Source organism: Adiantum capillus-veneris, chromosome 11 (assembly GCF_014529385.1).
Source record: "Adiantum capillus-veneris isolate H3 chromosome 11, ASM1452938v2, whole genome shotgun sequence".
NCBI lineage: Eukaryota > Viridiplantae > Streptophyta > Polypodiopsida > Polypodiales > Pteridaceae > Adiantum > Adiantum capillus-veneris.
The window spans coordinates 18371914-18387745 of NC_140941.1; the positions used below are offsets into that span (position 1 = coordinate 18371914).

Below are 15832 nucleotides of genomic sequence, written 5' to 3' on the forward strand. Positions count from 1 at the left end.
TCTATCTATCCATTTTACCAACACCTGTCGACTGACATGATGTTTGGTGCGAAGCTCATGAGAATCCAAAATCTTTTCGGGATCATGAGGAATGCTTGGTGGTTCGATAAGGTCAACCAGCACACCTGTGTGAATGACACTATCATTCTTTCCTAACTATTTTTGTAAACGGCTAACATGGAAGACATGATGAACTCGTGAGTGCTCTGGAAGATCTAACTTATAGGCCACTTGACCTATACGTTTGAGAATGGTAAATGGTCCACAATAGCGTGGTGAAAGTTTAGCAACTTCTCCCATCTTCAGACTTTTTGAATGCTCTGGAAATTTGAGGAAAACCTTGTCTCCTTCTTCGAAAGTAGCAAGACATCAATGCTCATCTGCGTACTTCTTATATCAATCTTGAGCTTGCTTAACACTAGGTTGGTAATGGGACACTTTTATGTCGTGTTAAGTGACCATTTTCCTTGAATTATGTCAAGAGTTTCAAAATGGATTTTGAGGTGCTATCTATCTAGAAAGTTGTCTCATGAGCTGAAAAAAACTCGACATTTTTTTGGAATATCAATTCCATCTTTAACCTTGTCCTTGCACAACATTTCACAACCTAAACTGTGTGAAAAAACGGGTCCTGTTTTTGGCTTTTTTCAACTTTGCAACTATACCACTCTAGAATTCATGTTTGTGGGGTCTATAATGCTAGAGAACTATCTTTAGTAGTCCTCAACATGTCCTGATGCTTCTAGGGATAAATAAATGCTAAAGTTGTAAGCTATGACCAAATTACAAAAATTGTTGAATCCTGTTTTTTAGCCAATTTTAGCTCTTCTATGATTTTTTTGGTGGCTTTCATGATATTTAAATGCAATTTTGATTTTCTATGTCACATATTGTAACATAAAGCTAATATTCCTTGAGTTTTGGGGCACCTAATAGCCTATTTTGCATAGTAGACAACGATGGTTGATTTTTTCAATTATAGAAGTAAACAAAACATTCTAGTATATCAAGTATAGCTTTTTCAATATTGTTAGTTTCTTGTGACAACTACATGAATTTTGTAGGTAGTAACCATATCTAGTCATAAGGATTAAATTTGGCTAGATATTGAATAGTTTCTATGGAATTTACAACTCATAATGTTGAACCCAATTTTTTCATGTTTGCTGTATTTAGCACTTCATCTTTGTCCCCAAGATTCCCCTTGGTAAGAGATGTATTATTCTTTTGACATGCTCCATGGCTCCTTATGAACCTAAAGGACAATAGGGAACTAAGAAAACATGCATATATTATTTTTATTGAGAGTGGCTATAGAAACTTTGATGATAGGTTTGCAGAATGGTAAAAATTATCTTGGATCTTAAGTCGAAAAGGGACTCCCTTACCAGACAATACCTCGTCTGACATGGTAGAAGAAGACGCATTTATCCATATGGAGCTTTAAAATCGGTTTGCTCAAGATATTCACAAACATAATACATGCATTCTTCAAGCATCCATCCTTCCGCCATAGAACCCTCTGGTCTTGCTTTTTGATGTACATAACCTTTCAGTACTCCCATAAATCTCTCGGCCCAAAACATCCATCGAGTAGAAACAACACCGGCAAGCTCTATCTCATCCACTAGATGGATTAGCAGATGAACTTGAATATCAAAAAAGGAGGTTGAAAGTTCCTTCTCCATTAAACAAAGAAGCTCTATACATTCACACTTCTTTTGTGGAATTAACCCTTTGTCAATTTCTTTAGATGTAATCCATCTATCAATAAAAGAAAGAAGATATTAAAGTTATATTTGAATTAAGAACTTATCAACTAAAATTTCACACTAAAACTTAATGAGCGATAAATACCTTGCAAGCGATCCAAAGCGATATATTACGTCTCGGACTCCTTGGATAGTACATCCATCAATAACAAGGGGTAGAACATGTTGTATACATGATTAATCCAATCAACAAAACATGCAAGAAAATAAATACTTACGAAGATTGATAAAACATTACCTTCACAAAATTGTGCCAATCATGTGTTTTTAAACCAGACAAGCTCTTGTCATCTAAATTGAACATGTTTTGACAAGATGCTCCATATCCTGTAGGCGTACGAATCAATTGAATCCTCTTGTTGATAGTCTGCACCTCTTCTGCGCTGAGTACCCATGGGGCAAGCTCATAGGTTGTGTCACGTCCAGTTTCATCAGAAAGTGGCCATAGATTAGGCTTTGAGTTTCGATCCTTTAAGTCATTTCTTGCTGCCACTGTGTCTTTCAAGCCAATGAGGTGTTTCCATAACGAATGACCAACGTTTTTAAATATATGCATAGGATCAAGAAGATGACATATCTTCAAATCCTTCCAATATTCCAAAGTGTACCTTATCGAAGGACTTTAAGCCAGAGAACATTTTCCTCTGGCTCGCACCTTCACAGCATCATCATCATCACCGCTTATGATCTCCGACTCCGGATCGATAGCAGGCCCAACAGTCCACTTTAGATACCAATCCTTTGGTGTGTTTGGTATTGGACATTTACCTTCTTCTACCTTCCAGTTGAAATGTATGGCTTGCCTTCTATTTTGTAGATGATTCTCTTCAGGTAAAAATCGTCTGTGTCGATGATATATATTTTTGTTGAGGTTTTTGCTATAAGTTGATCTCAACCAATCACCACACACAGGACAAGCTTTATAACCCTTGGTACATATTCCTGCATGAAAAACATAACAAAGATTATTAGCACAATAAATATACAAAAAACATATGAGAAAATGTATAAATCTAAACCATTTACCTGAGCAAAAACCATATCCTGGAAAGTCGTGGATAGTCCATGCTAAAATCCCACAAACAATGAATTGCCTTTCACCAATGCTTCTTGACATATCCACGACATCAATCCCTCTCCACAAATCTTGAAGATCGTCAATGAGAGGAGCCAAATATACATTCAGGTCTTTAACTTGTCGCTTTCCTGGGATTAAGAGTGAGAGCATTAAATGCTCTTTCTTAATAGTAAGATATGGGGGTAGATTATAGTTAATAGCTACCACCGGCCATGTAGACCATTTACTTGATTTTATAGAAAATGGATTCACACCATCTAATGATACACTCATCTTTAAATTGCGTGATTCTTTTGCAAAATCTGGCCATAGCGAATCAATATGCTCAAATGCAAGACTATCCTGCGGAATTCGCATTACTCCATCTTTGCTCTTGTGCTCCGCTCCCCATGTCATAAGATTAGCTAATTTAGGACTTTGAAACATATGTTTTATACGCGGAGCCAAGGGAAAATGTCTCAATACCTTTCTAGGGACCTTACCTTTCTCATCTTTATAACGAGGCGTTTGACATTTTGGGCATGTCACATTGTCCTGGTACTGATGTCTATATAAAATACAATTGTTGGGACATGCATGTATAGAAGAATAGTCAAGTCCAAGACTACTTATCATCTTCTTCACCTCATCGTGTGATGCAGTAAGGGAATTGCTTGTTGGCAAGAACTTTTGAGAGACTAGCCTGCAAGTTGATTAAAAATATGATCAATAACAAGCACCAATGTTTAGAGTGTAGCAAACAAATATGTTAGATGTATACATACTTCAATAGTGCTGAAACGGATACATTACTCCATCCAAAACGGTTTTGAAGATTAAGAATAAGTAAGCTTGCACTTAGTCGTGTCAGTCGGCTTCCTTCGTAGATATGCTTTAGAGCTTCTTCTCGAAGATACTTCTCGTTTTTAGGAATATCGCTCGCACTATCATTTTGATGACAATGCTCAATAAAATCAGTCATGCCATCGTCATTATCAAAGATATCATCACGTCCATTAAAGTCCTTAGAATATTGTTCCTTTAGTCTTGCATACGTATTAGGATCACTCCTGCGTAGGATCCTCATGCACTCTATTGACATTTGAGATACGTCACGTGAATGTTGATTTGTGACGTTATCGATGTCATAATCTAGAATCTGCATATTTGAAGGTAAAGAAGATTGTATCAATAGCATGCTTATATATAAAAGGAGAGAGAGAGATGTGCATGGAATTCAATAACATTTGGAAACAACAAAAAATAATATCAAAATAAATTAGTGACGGCATGAAACGTAATGAAAATTAAAGTGTAGAATTAGGGTACAAGAGTTCAAAATAACATTAGGAATTTTATACAATGAGCTCTTAACCCTCATCTGTCAAGGGTGCTCGTGGAGGTATACGCCATCCATAATTGACTAGCAATTCATCACCAGCACGTGATGATTTAATAGCATGGACAACTATATATCTTGGTACATCCCTAATCATGTGTCTTGGTTCATGACTATTCTCACACTCCACAAATGTGCAATTGGTTCTTGCACTTCTCCCTCGACTACTATTGATTAAACCTGCTATGTTTCCTTGAGAGTAAGGTCTTCCATCAACATAGAGTCTTTGGCCTTCTGCATGTGTAATCCCTCTAGCAAAAAGAGAGGCTGCATTGAGACATAATCCATAAGTACTCATGCTCTGGATGTAGCGAGTGAGATGATGCCATGGACCCCATCTATATATAGGTCCACAAAAAGACATAAGGGTGACCTCTGAATGAGGGGTCACAAATCCTGTGCAATAAAGACGCCTCGTCCCGCTCCACTGATGGTGGACGGAGCAATCATGTAGCGATTGCCCCAAAAGCCAAAAACCACTCTATCTGAACGAAGTGGTCCTCCTTGCCAGCCTCTGTATCATCTACGATCGTAGCTCTGTACTAGATCCTGTAAATGAGTAGGCAGTGGATGATCTCCACCCATCTCAGCCTCCAATGGAGGAGGTAGAGGATGTCGAGAAACCTCGAACAGCAACTGACAAATGACCTGTCCGTGCCGTGTGCGAGAGACATGTGCACCACTGGTAGTAAAGTCATCCTCACCCTCGAGTGAAGATACCTACATATATAATCTAGTTACATTATATATTTTACTCTTTGATTTTTAAAACTCCAATATCAAACAAAGGGAGATCAGAAATATACCATAGGTCGATGTCGCTCCTCAGGTGGTGGTGCTCACTCAAAAGTACCAAAGTTATCTGATGTGAAAAGCACTCCTGTCGTGGCCTGCGATACGTTCCACAACAACGAGCACACCAACATACAATAGGCTCCTCATAGTAAAAATCATCGTAAACGGGTTCATGTGCAGTATCGGAACTCTATGCACCCCGACTACCACTAGTAGGAGGTGGTGGTGTACCCTCTGATTGATCCGAATCTGGATTTCAATTACCATAAAAACATGAGACATTTATCAAATGACCAAAATAAAAAATTCAATAAAAGTAACAAAACAATGAAGTCTAGTAGTTATATGGTATATTATGACGCTTATTGTAATTTAAAAAATCAACAGGCGCTATTGTTTGGTGCCGTCAAACAAGAGAAAGACAACCATTTGCATGGAGACATGACAATTCTTCCGCAAGGAGATGCACCTACGCATTAATTTTCCCCAACAAAAGGTGTGTGCCTTTGGTAATATATATTAGAATTAATATGAACTTTCCTAGATTGGTTCTAACTTTCTCTAATCTATGTTATTTTGTTTATTCAAATTTGCTTAGGAGGGAGCAAGAAAGAGAGTAGCTTTACGTCACACATCTAGACTAGGGCGAATGGGATGGGATGGATTTGTGGCCACATTTGTGAGTATAGACCATTCACATTTTAAATTTTAAAGGTAGTATTATTGAATGCAAAAATTAATAAGTCTTTGGTTGTGTCTTAATGTAGACGAAAGACTATGGTCGTGCACCGACGGCACAAAAGATAGAGTATGCCACATACTGCGGCTATCGTGCTTTGTGTCAAACACTTACTGACACTCTAGATCCACTTGTACATATCTTTGTTTTGCTTTGTAGTTTTTTTTCATGGTTACTGTAATATATTCTTTTTTTATTTCACTAACTAATACAAGAGCAGCATGGGGAGGCTGATATGACAGAGGTGGCTCGACAGGAGGCCGAGGGGCGACGTCGAGAGGTTGAGAGGAGTAGCGGCCCAATCACTGGCCATGATGGTGACGATCGCAGAGATGGGGACAGTCGTAGTCCCATGGTTCGGACCAGTGGTGATGGCACTAGCGATCATGAGACCGATGATAGTGAATCTTCCAGTAGTGATGGATCACATAGTGATCCTGCGTAGAGATTTATTTTGCATATTTGGGATCGTTATATATGTATTTTTTAGTGTGCATTGCTACATTGTATGTGATGATGAGATTTGTTTTGTATATGTGAGGATTGATCACCACACATTTTGGACACATGTACATAAACTTACTGATGATATATACTGACATGTGTTTGTTACATCACTGAATTTGTCTATTGTCAAACAATTAACTATTTGTCGATAAGATAATTAACCTAAGTAACCATCTCAATGTTATTTATTTGTCTTTATATATATTTTTAAAAAAGATGGATTGAAATCATGGTCATTGTGCTACCAAATGATGATGTGGCATGTGAAACCTAGTCCTAAGTTTTCTGTTAGTTGCTCTACTTCTCAAAATTAAGGCATTTTGATCTTAAAGCACTCTTGTACAAGTCTTTAAGAATATAAAAGAAATATCGCTAGGGACGTTAGTCTTTTTGTTCAGTTGTTGTTGTCCTGGTTTGGGTCACCGCATGTGGCTTTTCGCCCAGTTGGTTTACACATTGTTAAAAAGGCTTCCAATGTTTTTTTTAAGATGAAGATTTGAACTATGACGTTGTGAGCGGGATGAAAACACACACAACGCCTCTATAATAACCCGACACACACTCTTGGGAAGATACACACACACACTAGGGGGCACCACTCGGCTTACACAACACACCTGGCCGAGACAGGAAACACACCTATGGAGTGAGAGGAGAGAGATTATCCACTTGCCCACTCCACACAGAGACACACACACACACACACACCCAAAAAAACTCAGCTCAAAAGAGGAGTATTTTTTATATTTAGATACAATTGAGCTTGGGTCAACACCAATGGGGCAAATAGCTCACACAATATAGGTAAAATAAGCCAGATACAATCACAAACTAGAGCAGAAACTTCGTTCATAGGAGAAACTTACACAGAAAAACAGCAGGAAAAGAGTGAGGAATTTGAAAAAATGGACAGAGCCATCGCGTCCGGAACGGCCCAAAACCCTAGTCTACAATGTCAAAGTGCTCAAATCCGACCTCGGATGAGCAGTTTACGGCCAAAACAGGTTCCAAAATGAGCAAAAACACACCTGCGGCTGTTCCTCCTCTCTTCTCCACGTTTTTTCTGGTCTTCTCTCAGTTTTTTCAGTTCCCACACTTAGCTTTATTACTTGGGCACCCTTGGCCTTTTAGATGACCTCAAACGGACCCCGAACAGGCCAAAAACTGACCTCGCAATGCATAGTTGTCACCTTTTTGCATCATTCGCACACCTGGCACTCAGCTTTTTTCCAATAATGCATCTCGCCACCACATGAAGTGGCCCCAAAAATTGGTCCTAATGATGACCTTTCTGCATAATTCTCATGAGAAAACACCCACGTTGTGTCCGTCCTCATCCGCGTGAAAATATTGACCTCGTTCGCCCTCCTGACGCCACTAGATGCCATCTGACGCACCTGCTGACCTCACGTTGTCGGCCCCCGAATAGCTTCCTCGAGAAGTTTTACGCGCTACCAACTCCTCCTTATTGTAGAAAAAACACACTAGTATTGATAATAGTGAAAATCGCTGCACTATGTACATGTTGTCCTACCTGTACACATGTGGGCCCCACGTAACCATCTGGCTATGAAAATTGGGTAATCCTTTATTCGATGCACCATGCATGTGTATGTACATATGCGCAATACCTTGCTCAAAAAAACTCCTGACATAATTTGCCCATCCCCTAGCCTACTAGATCATTCATGATCAGCAGTAGCAAAGAGAGATATGAGACTCGCCGCATCACAGGTCTCCTCATCCGTCACCAACATTGCTTGCTCCAGAGATAGCTCATCTTGCTCCACCATCATCAATCTAGCATGATACAATTCAAGACGCAATCCATTTACCCTTGACTTATGTAGAACACCACCCAGGTTAGCCAGCTGATATGTGCCATTTGGAAAACAGTCCACTACCTTGAAAGGGCCTTCCCACTTAATTTGAAAGTTCTTTTGGAAGGTGTTGTCCAGCTTACTTTTGTAGCGCAAAACCAAGTCATGTTTCTTGATACCCTACTTTTGACCTTTTCATTTATCTTTGCCAAAGCCTTATCCTGCATCTGCCCATAATGCTCCAATGCGCTCATCCTATCCAACTGGACCTCTTGTAACTGCAAGAGCCTCTCTTTGAATGCATCACTATGCGGCCCAAGCAACTTCTCTAACATCTTGACCGCAGGCAACTCTACCTCCACAGGCAATAGTGCTTCCTTTCCATACACCAAATGAAATGGAGTAAACCCTGTACCTGTCTTCACCGAAGTACAGTAAGCCCATAATGCACTAGGCAATTCCAAATCCCAATTCTTTCCTTGGTGCTCTGTCACTTTAGAAAGAATTTGTACCAACTCACCATTGAATCTTTCATTTAAGCCATTACACTGTGGGTAATAAGGAGTGGTATGCTGGTGCTTAATCTTCATCTTTGCACATAAAAAATCTAGCAGTTTAGCTCGAAATCCTGGCCCCTTATCTGAAAGTAGCTCTAATGGCACCCCAAACTTGCAACATATTTCATCATACACAAATTTTGCCACATCCTTTGCAGTGATCTGTTTTACTGCTATAGCCTTTGCCCATCTAGAAAGATAGTCCACTGCCGTCAAAATATAGCTTTTGCCCCTGCTTGTGATAGGTAACGGGCCTATTGCATCAATCCCCCACTTTTCAAACACATCAAACGCCATAATGGTTTTTCGTAGCTCTGGCTTCAACACTGTCTTCCCAAATGCTTGACACCTATTGCAAGACCTACACCAATGGTGAACATCCTTGTGCAAACTAGGCCATACATACCCCTCTAGCAAAATCTTATGCAAGGTGATCTTTAGAGCAAAATGGCCACCACATGCGCCTTCATGATTCTCTTCCAACACTCTGTAAAGCTCCTCCCGCCAAGGTACACGTCTCAACACGAGATCAACCCCTTTCATGTATAAGACATCACCAATCAATTTGTACCTGTATGCTCTATGCACAAAGCCATATTTCTTAGACTTCTGAATCTCCTTTGGAATGATTCCTGTTAGCAAAAACTCCTCTTCTTGAGCCAAACTTTCCCGGCCATGATAAAGAGGTAAATTGGTCCTCAACACGAATAGCTCCCCAATCATGCCTTGAGCTGCTTCATGTGCCTCTCCATTTAGAGCACGTTCAATGTGTCTGATGCTCCATGCATCAAACTTTTTTAACAGGCCTTTCATTCTAAAACACCTTTCCTTCAATGAGGTGTTCTTGCTCTTCCACACACCCAGCACTTGCTTCACCACTAACAAGGCATCACCTTTTATGATCAACCTTCGAACCCCATGCTTCAAACAAATGTGTAATCCGGCTTCCAATGTAGCATATTCAGCCTCATTGTTACTATGCGCATCCAATTTAAACCCTCTCTTGCATACTAGCTTCCCCTCTGGATCATAAAGTGATATACCCCCTGAAGCTGCATCATGGCTCTTTCTGTATGAGCCATCAAAGAAAAACACATGTGCATTGCTGATCTGTGGCACTTCTTCAACTACCTTTCTCACCACCTCTTCCTTAACAATAAGGGGATTCTCCTTGTAGGTCAACAAATCAGCTAGGGTAGCCCTTGTACTATCTTCCACTAGAAAAGAGAACTCAAACTCTTGCAGCTCAATTACCCATTTCTTCACCACATTTGACATGTTAATACAATTAATTTACTGTGGCAAAAAGGCATAACTCGTCAAGAAAACAAAAGGCTGTGGTAGCAAGTAATGACGAAATCGTCGACAAGCAAATAATACACTGGCCATCACTAGCTCTACTTCCGATAACTTTCTCTCCGCTACCAACTTCACTCGGCTTGCACAATACACTGGCCTCATATAATGGCTGCCCTTCCCCTTTTGCAATAGCATGGCTCCAATGGCATCATCCCCTACTGATGGATTTACATAAAAAACTTTCTCCCAATTAGGAGCCTGCATGGCTGACAACCCCCCTAACACCTCTTTCACCTCTTGAAACACTTCTTCACACTTGTCATCCCATTGCAATGGATCATGCTTTGCCACTTGCTGTAATGGATAAAGAAGCTGCGAAGACAATGGAATAAACCGTGCCATGTACTTCACTTTGTGTATAAAGGTTGCCAATTGCTTCGTACTCATAGGTGATGGAAGAAGAATAATAGACTTCACCTTATCTGGATCAACCTCAATGCCATTTTCTGACACCATATGGCCCAATAACTTCACCCTTGGCTGTGCTAGATGACATTTTTTTGGATTTAGTTGTCCTCCACATTCATCATATCGAGCCAATACCATCTGCAGCTTTTCATGGTGATCAGCCCTACTGCTATAGACACAGAAGTCATCCATAAAAGCTTTAACACAACTACCAATGAATGGTTCCAACACCCAATTTGCTCTCTCTTGATAGAAGGAAGGTCCATTTGACAACCCAAATGGAAATACTGTGTAGCAATAGCAGTCCCATGGCGTAATAAAAGTTGTCTTTGTGCGGTCTTTAAGAGCAATCTTCAATTGAAAATAGCCTGAAAAACCATCACACACACTGTACCTCTCATAACCGGCCTGCCACTGAATCCAAGATCTGATCGATGAATGGAAGAGGATATGGGTTCTTATTAGTGGCTGCATTTAAGGGTTTAAAATCCACACAAATTCTCCACTTCCCATCCTTCTTTGGACTGACTACAACTGGACTCACCCATTTTGTGGTCTCCACTGGAACTATGAACCCTGCCTTCAATAACTTGTCCACCTCTACCCGCAAGGCTTCCATTTGCTCTTGACCCATCCTTCTTAGCCTTTGCCGCACTGGCTTAGCACCTTCTTTCAGCTCTATATGCATCTCTTCACCCTTGAACCCTCTGATCTCTTCATATGAAGTAATGAACAAATCAGGAAAACTAGCCAGCATATGCAAATATATATCCTTCTCCATAGCTGAGAGGTCTCCACTGGTTTGCGTCATTAATTCTTGCTTCTTTGACAACTCAACCTTGGTTTGCATCAGCCCTTCAATCACTTCATAAGGCCCTTCACTTTCATCTTCAACCTCATTCGCAAATGCAACTAAACCAATCTCCTGGATTTCTTTGTCCATCAAAAGAAATGCAACATCAGCATCCTCATCACTGCTGATGTGAGCGGGAGGAAAACACACGCAGCGCCTCTATAATGACTCGACACACACTATTGGGAAGATACACACACACACTAGGGGGCACCACTCGGCTTACACAACACACCTGGCCGAGACAGGAAACACACCTATGGAGTGAGAGGAGAGAGATTATCCACTTGCCCACTCCACACAGAGACACACACACTCACACACACCCAAAAAAACCCAGCTCAAAAGAGGAGAATTTTTTATGTTTAGATACAATTGAGCTTGGGCCAACACCAATGGGGCAAATAGCTCACACAATATAGGTAAAATAAGCCAGATACAATCACAAACTAGAGCAGAAACTTCGCTCATAGGAGAAACTTACACAGAAAAATAGCAGGAAAAGAGTGAGGAATTTGGCAAAATGGACAGCGCCATCGCGTCCGGAACGGCCTAAAACCCCAGTCTACAATGTCAAAGTGCTCAAATCCGACCTCGGATGAGCAGTTTACGGCCAAAACAGGCTCCAAAATGAGCAAAAACACACCTGCGGCTGTTCCTCCTCTCTTCTCCACGTTTTTTCTGGTCTTCTCTCATTTTTTTCAGTTCCCACACTTAGCTTTATTACTTGGGCACCCTTGGCCTTTTAGATGACCTCAAACGGACCCCGAACAGGCCAAAAACTGACCTCGCAGTGCATAGTTGTCACCTTTTTGCATCATTCGCACACCTGGCACTCAGCTTTTTTCCAATAATGCATCTTGCCACCACGTGAAGTGGCCCCAAAAAATGGTCCTAATGATGACCTTTCTGCATAATTCTCATGAGAAACCACCCACGTTGTGTCCGTTCTCATCCGCGTGCAAATATTGACCTCGTTCGCCCTCCTGACGCCACTAGATGCCATCTGACGCACCTGCTGACCTCACGTCGTCGGCCCGCGGATAGCTTCCTCGAGAATTTTTACGCGCTACCAACTCCTCCTTATTGTAGAAAAAACACACTAGTATTGATAATAGTGAAAATCGTTGCACTATGTACATGCTGTCCTACCTGTACACATGTGGGCCCCACGTAACCACCTGGCTATGAAAATTGCGTAATCCTTTATTCGATGCACCATGCATGTGTATGTACATATGCGCAATCCCTTGCTCAAAAAAACTCCTGACAACGTTTCAAAGTACCAAGCATCATACGCTCCAAGTTTCAAGTTATGTACCATGTACCATGCACCAACTACAAGCATCATACGCTCTAAGTTTCAAGTTACGTACCATGTACCATGTACCATGCACCAACGACAACTATCAAGTTTCATTATGGAACCTGATACCAAACTCTAAATCAACTGCCAAATCTAACACTAACAAGTTTTCTTGGTTTCTATGTCAGGCTCTAGTATTAACAAGCTTTTTGATCTTCATATTTTTTGTAAAGGTAGCAGATTTTACGCTAAGTGTCAGATTCTACATATCTTGTACCAAATCAAGTACCAAGTTTCAAGTTGCAAGTACTAAGTACCAAATCAAGTACCAAGTACCTTATACCAAATCTAACACTAAAGAGGTTTTATTGTTTTCATGTTAATTTATTACAGTACCACAAAGTTACATTGACCAATTAATACCATGGACCATGGACCAATTGCAAGTACGAAGTTTCATTATGGAACCTACAACCAAATTAAAGCAAGGACCAAGTACCAAGTACCGACGTGTACCAAGTACCAAGTATCAACATGTACCATGTACCAAGTACGGACATGTACCAAGTTTTCTTTATTTTCATGTTAAACCCACATGTCCCGAGTTGTATGAAATAGGGACAAGTTTTTTTTTTTTTTTTGTGGACTCTAGAAACGGTCCGTCGGCGAGCCGTTGGAGCTCTTGTGAGCCCACATGGAATGTCCATTTACCAATGAGGCATATGTGAAAGCTATACAGCTCGCTAAGAGATCAAACAACTCGTTGATATATGGATGGTTCTCAAAGTCCTCGAGCAAAAACGCTCAGAAACAATACATCGGTCAGTTGTTTGAGCTCTCCGCGAGTCCTATAGCTTGCCCACATGCCTCTTTGGCACGCGAAAAATCTATGTGGGTTTGCAAAATCTTAAATGGTTCGCAAATGGGCCGTTTCCAAAGCAGTCCGTCCAAAGTAGTGCGCGAGCGTTTTTTTGATCATGGACTTCATAAATGGTCGATCAGCGAGCTTTAACGCATGGAGCCACGTGCAAACGAGGCATGTGAACAAGTTATACAGCTTGTTTGAACTTTGAAAATGGCCCATTTGCGAGCCGTTTGAGATCTCGTGAGCCCACATAGCTTGTCCACGTGCCAACGAGGCATGTTGGCAAGCTATATGGCTCATGAGATCCGAAGCGGCTAGCCAATGGATCATTTTCAAAGTTCGCAAGAATTATTTCTATTATACATCAAGAACGTTTTTCTTAACTGAACAAAGGGAGCGCATTTAGAACTTATAGAAACGTTTGCTACATGACAGAAATCATGGGATTGAGATTTAATATTGGCTTGAGGGCCTGCTATTTTATTTTAATATATAATTTTAGTAAACAAACATGATCGTCTATTTTTTATTTAATTTAAAGTTATAACTTAAAAAATTAGCAAAAAGAAAGAGAGAGAGCTGTTTACCATAATTCATCTTGAAGCCGAAATTGTAAATTTATATCGCTTACGTAGGCACCGGTCCGATCAACGTCCGCACTACTATGAGAAATGCCAACAAATGTATGAGCAACGAGAGCAATCAAAATTGCAAGAACACCGGCGCGTGAGAGAGAGTTAGAGTTTGTGGGTGTGTGTGTTCCACTCGAGAGCTAGAGTTTGTATGTGTGTGTAGAAGAGCTAGAGAGAGAGAGAGAGCATTAGAGTTAGATTGTTGTATGTACTGTGTGTGTGTGAGAGAGAGAGAGAGGGAGCGGAGAGAGGTCACTTATGAAACCCTGCACGTCATATAGTCGTTGCGTGTTCAAAGCGTGTTCGAAGAGTCGCTGATGCAGTCTTTTTTATAAAAAAAAACAACTCCTCGCTTAAGAATCTCGCTGCTTATGCCACGCGCTGCTTATACCATGTATTTTGCCACGCGTCGCCTAGGCCACGCGCTGCTTATGCGACGAAAAGTAAACTTCTTATTTCTGTTGTTTATACGACGGTAAGTCGTCGCTATAGCCCTCGTTAAATGCCTCGTTTATGCGACGTACAGTAGCGACGGCTACAGCGACGCCTTTTTCCCTCGCTAATGCGACGAAAATTCGTTGCTATAGCCGTCGCTATAGGGGGGCAAATGTAGTAGTGAAAGGTCTCTTGATAATCAACACCAGCTACTTGGGATTAACCTTTTGCAACTAAATGTGCCTTCAACTTGTCAAAAGATCCATCTGCTTTTACTTTAGTCTTATACATCCACTTATACTTAATAGCTATACGACCAAGACGTAGTTCAATTAGTATCCATGTACCTTTAGAGATAAGAGAATTGTACTATGCTTCCATAGTCTCTTTCCATTGATCCTTTTGTGGTGACGAGATAACTTCATTATAAGTAACGGGATCTTCAAAAGTAGAGAAAGCATTATAAACAATATCATCATCATAAACATGACATGAGCCATGTTTGAAATTAATAGGCAGATCAACAAAAATATCAATATCATCATTGATAACATTCGGAATGGATGGTTTTGAACAAAAAATCTGCTCTGTAGAAAGAGTTTCATCAACTGGCAGAAATGGAAAACGTGAAGCAATGATTTAGTATCATCAGAATCATCCATGGACATGAGCCTCCCATAAGCTGTTCGATAAAAGTAGCAGCATGAATTACAATTGCTTTCTTGGAGGAAGGGTCATAGAATTTTTAGCCTTTGGAAGTGTCAAAATATCAAATAAAAATAACTTTAAGACTAGGAGCATCAAGCTTTGTTCATGTTTCTTTGGGAACATGAATATAAGCAATACATCGAAAGGTTCGAAAATGAGATACAAAAGGAATGCCACCTGTCCATGCTGTGATGGGTATCTTACTAGAATGTACAGTAGTAGGAAGATGATTATGAGTAAATATTGTAAGTAGCTTCAGCCCCGAAAACACAAGATAAACCAGAATGAATGAGCATACATCTCACAACATTGAGAATAGTGCGATTCTTTCATTAAGAAACGCCGTTCTGTTGAGGTGAATATGGAATAGTATGTTTATGATGAATTTTATTGTCATCACAGTAACTCATAAACTCTCAAGAAAAATATTTGCCTCCATTGTCACTACGAAGCTTCTTAAGGCAACGACCAATATGAAGTTCCACAACCTTGTGGAATTGTTTGAAATAAATAAGGCCGCAGATTTTTGTCCAAGTAGAAATACAGTCGTATACTATGAGGAGTCCTCAATGAAAGTAATGAAGTAGCGAAATTGTGATATCAAAGAAGGTAGAGGTCCA

The 15832-nt window shown here is 40.3% G+C and overlaps 1 protein-coding gene across 1 annotated transcript; it reads left to right on the forward strand.

Annotated features, from left to right (window-relative positions):
* Positions 1 to 5672: 5672 nt before the first annotated feature.
* Positions 5673 to 6207, forward strand: LOC147446946 (uncharacterized). The gene is made up of 3 exons (XM_086524218.1): positions 5673 to 5702; positions 5791 to 5895; positions 5980 to 6207. Exons 1-3 carry the CDS (start codon positions 5673 to 5675, stop codon positions 6205 to 6207), a joined length of 363 nt encoding a protein of 120 aa, XP_086380344.1.
* The last annotated feature ends 9625 nt before the right edge of the window (positions 6208 to 15832 follow it).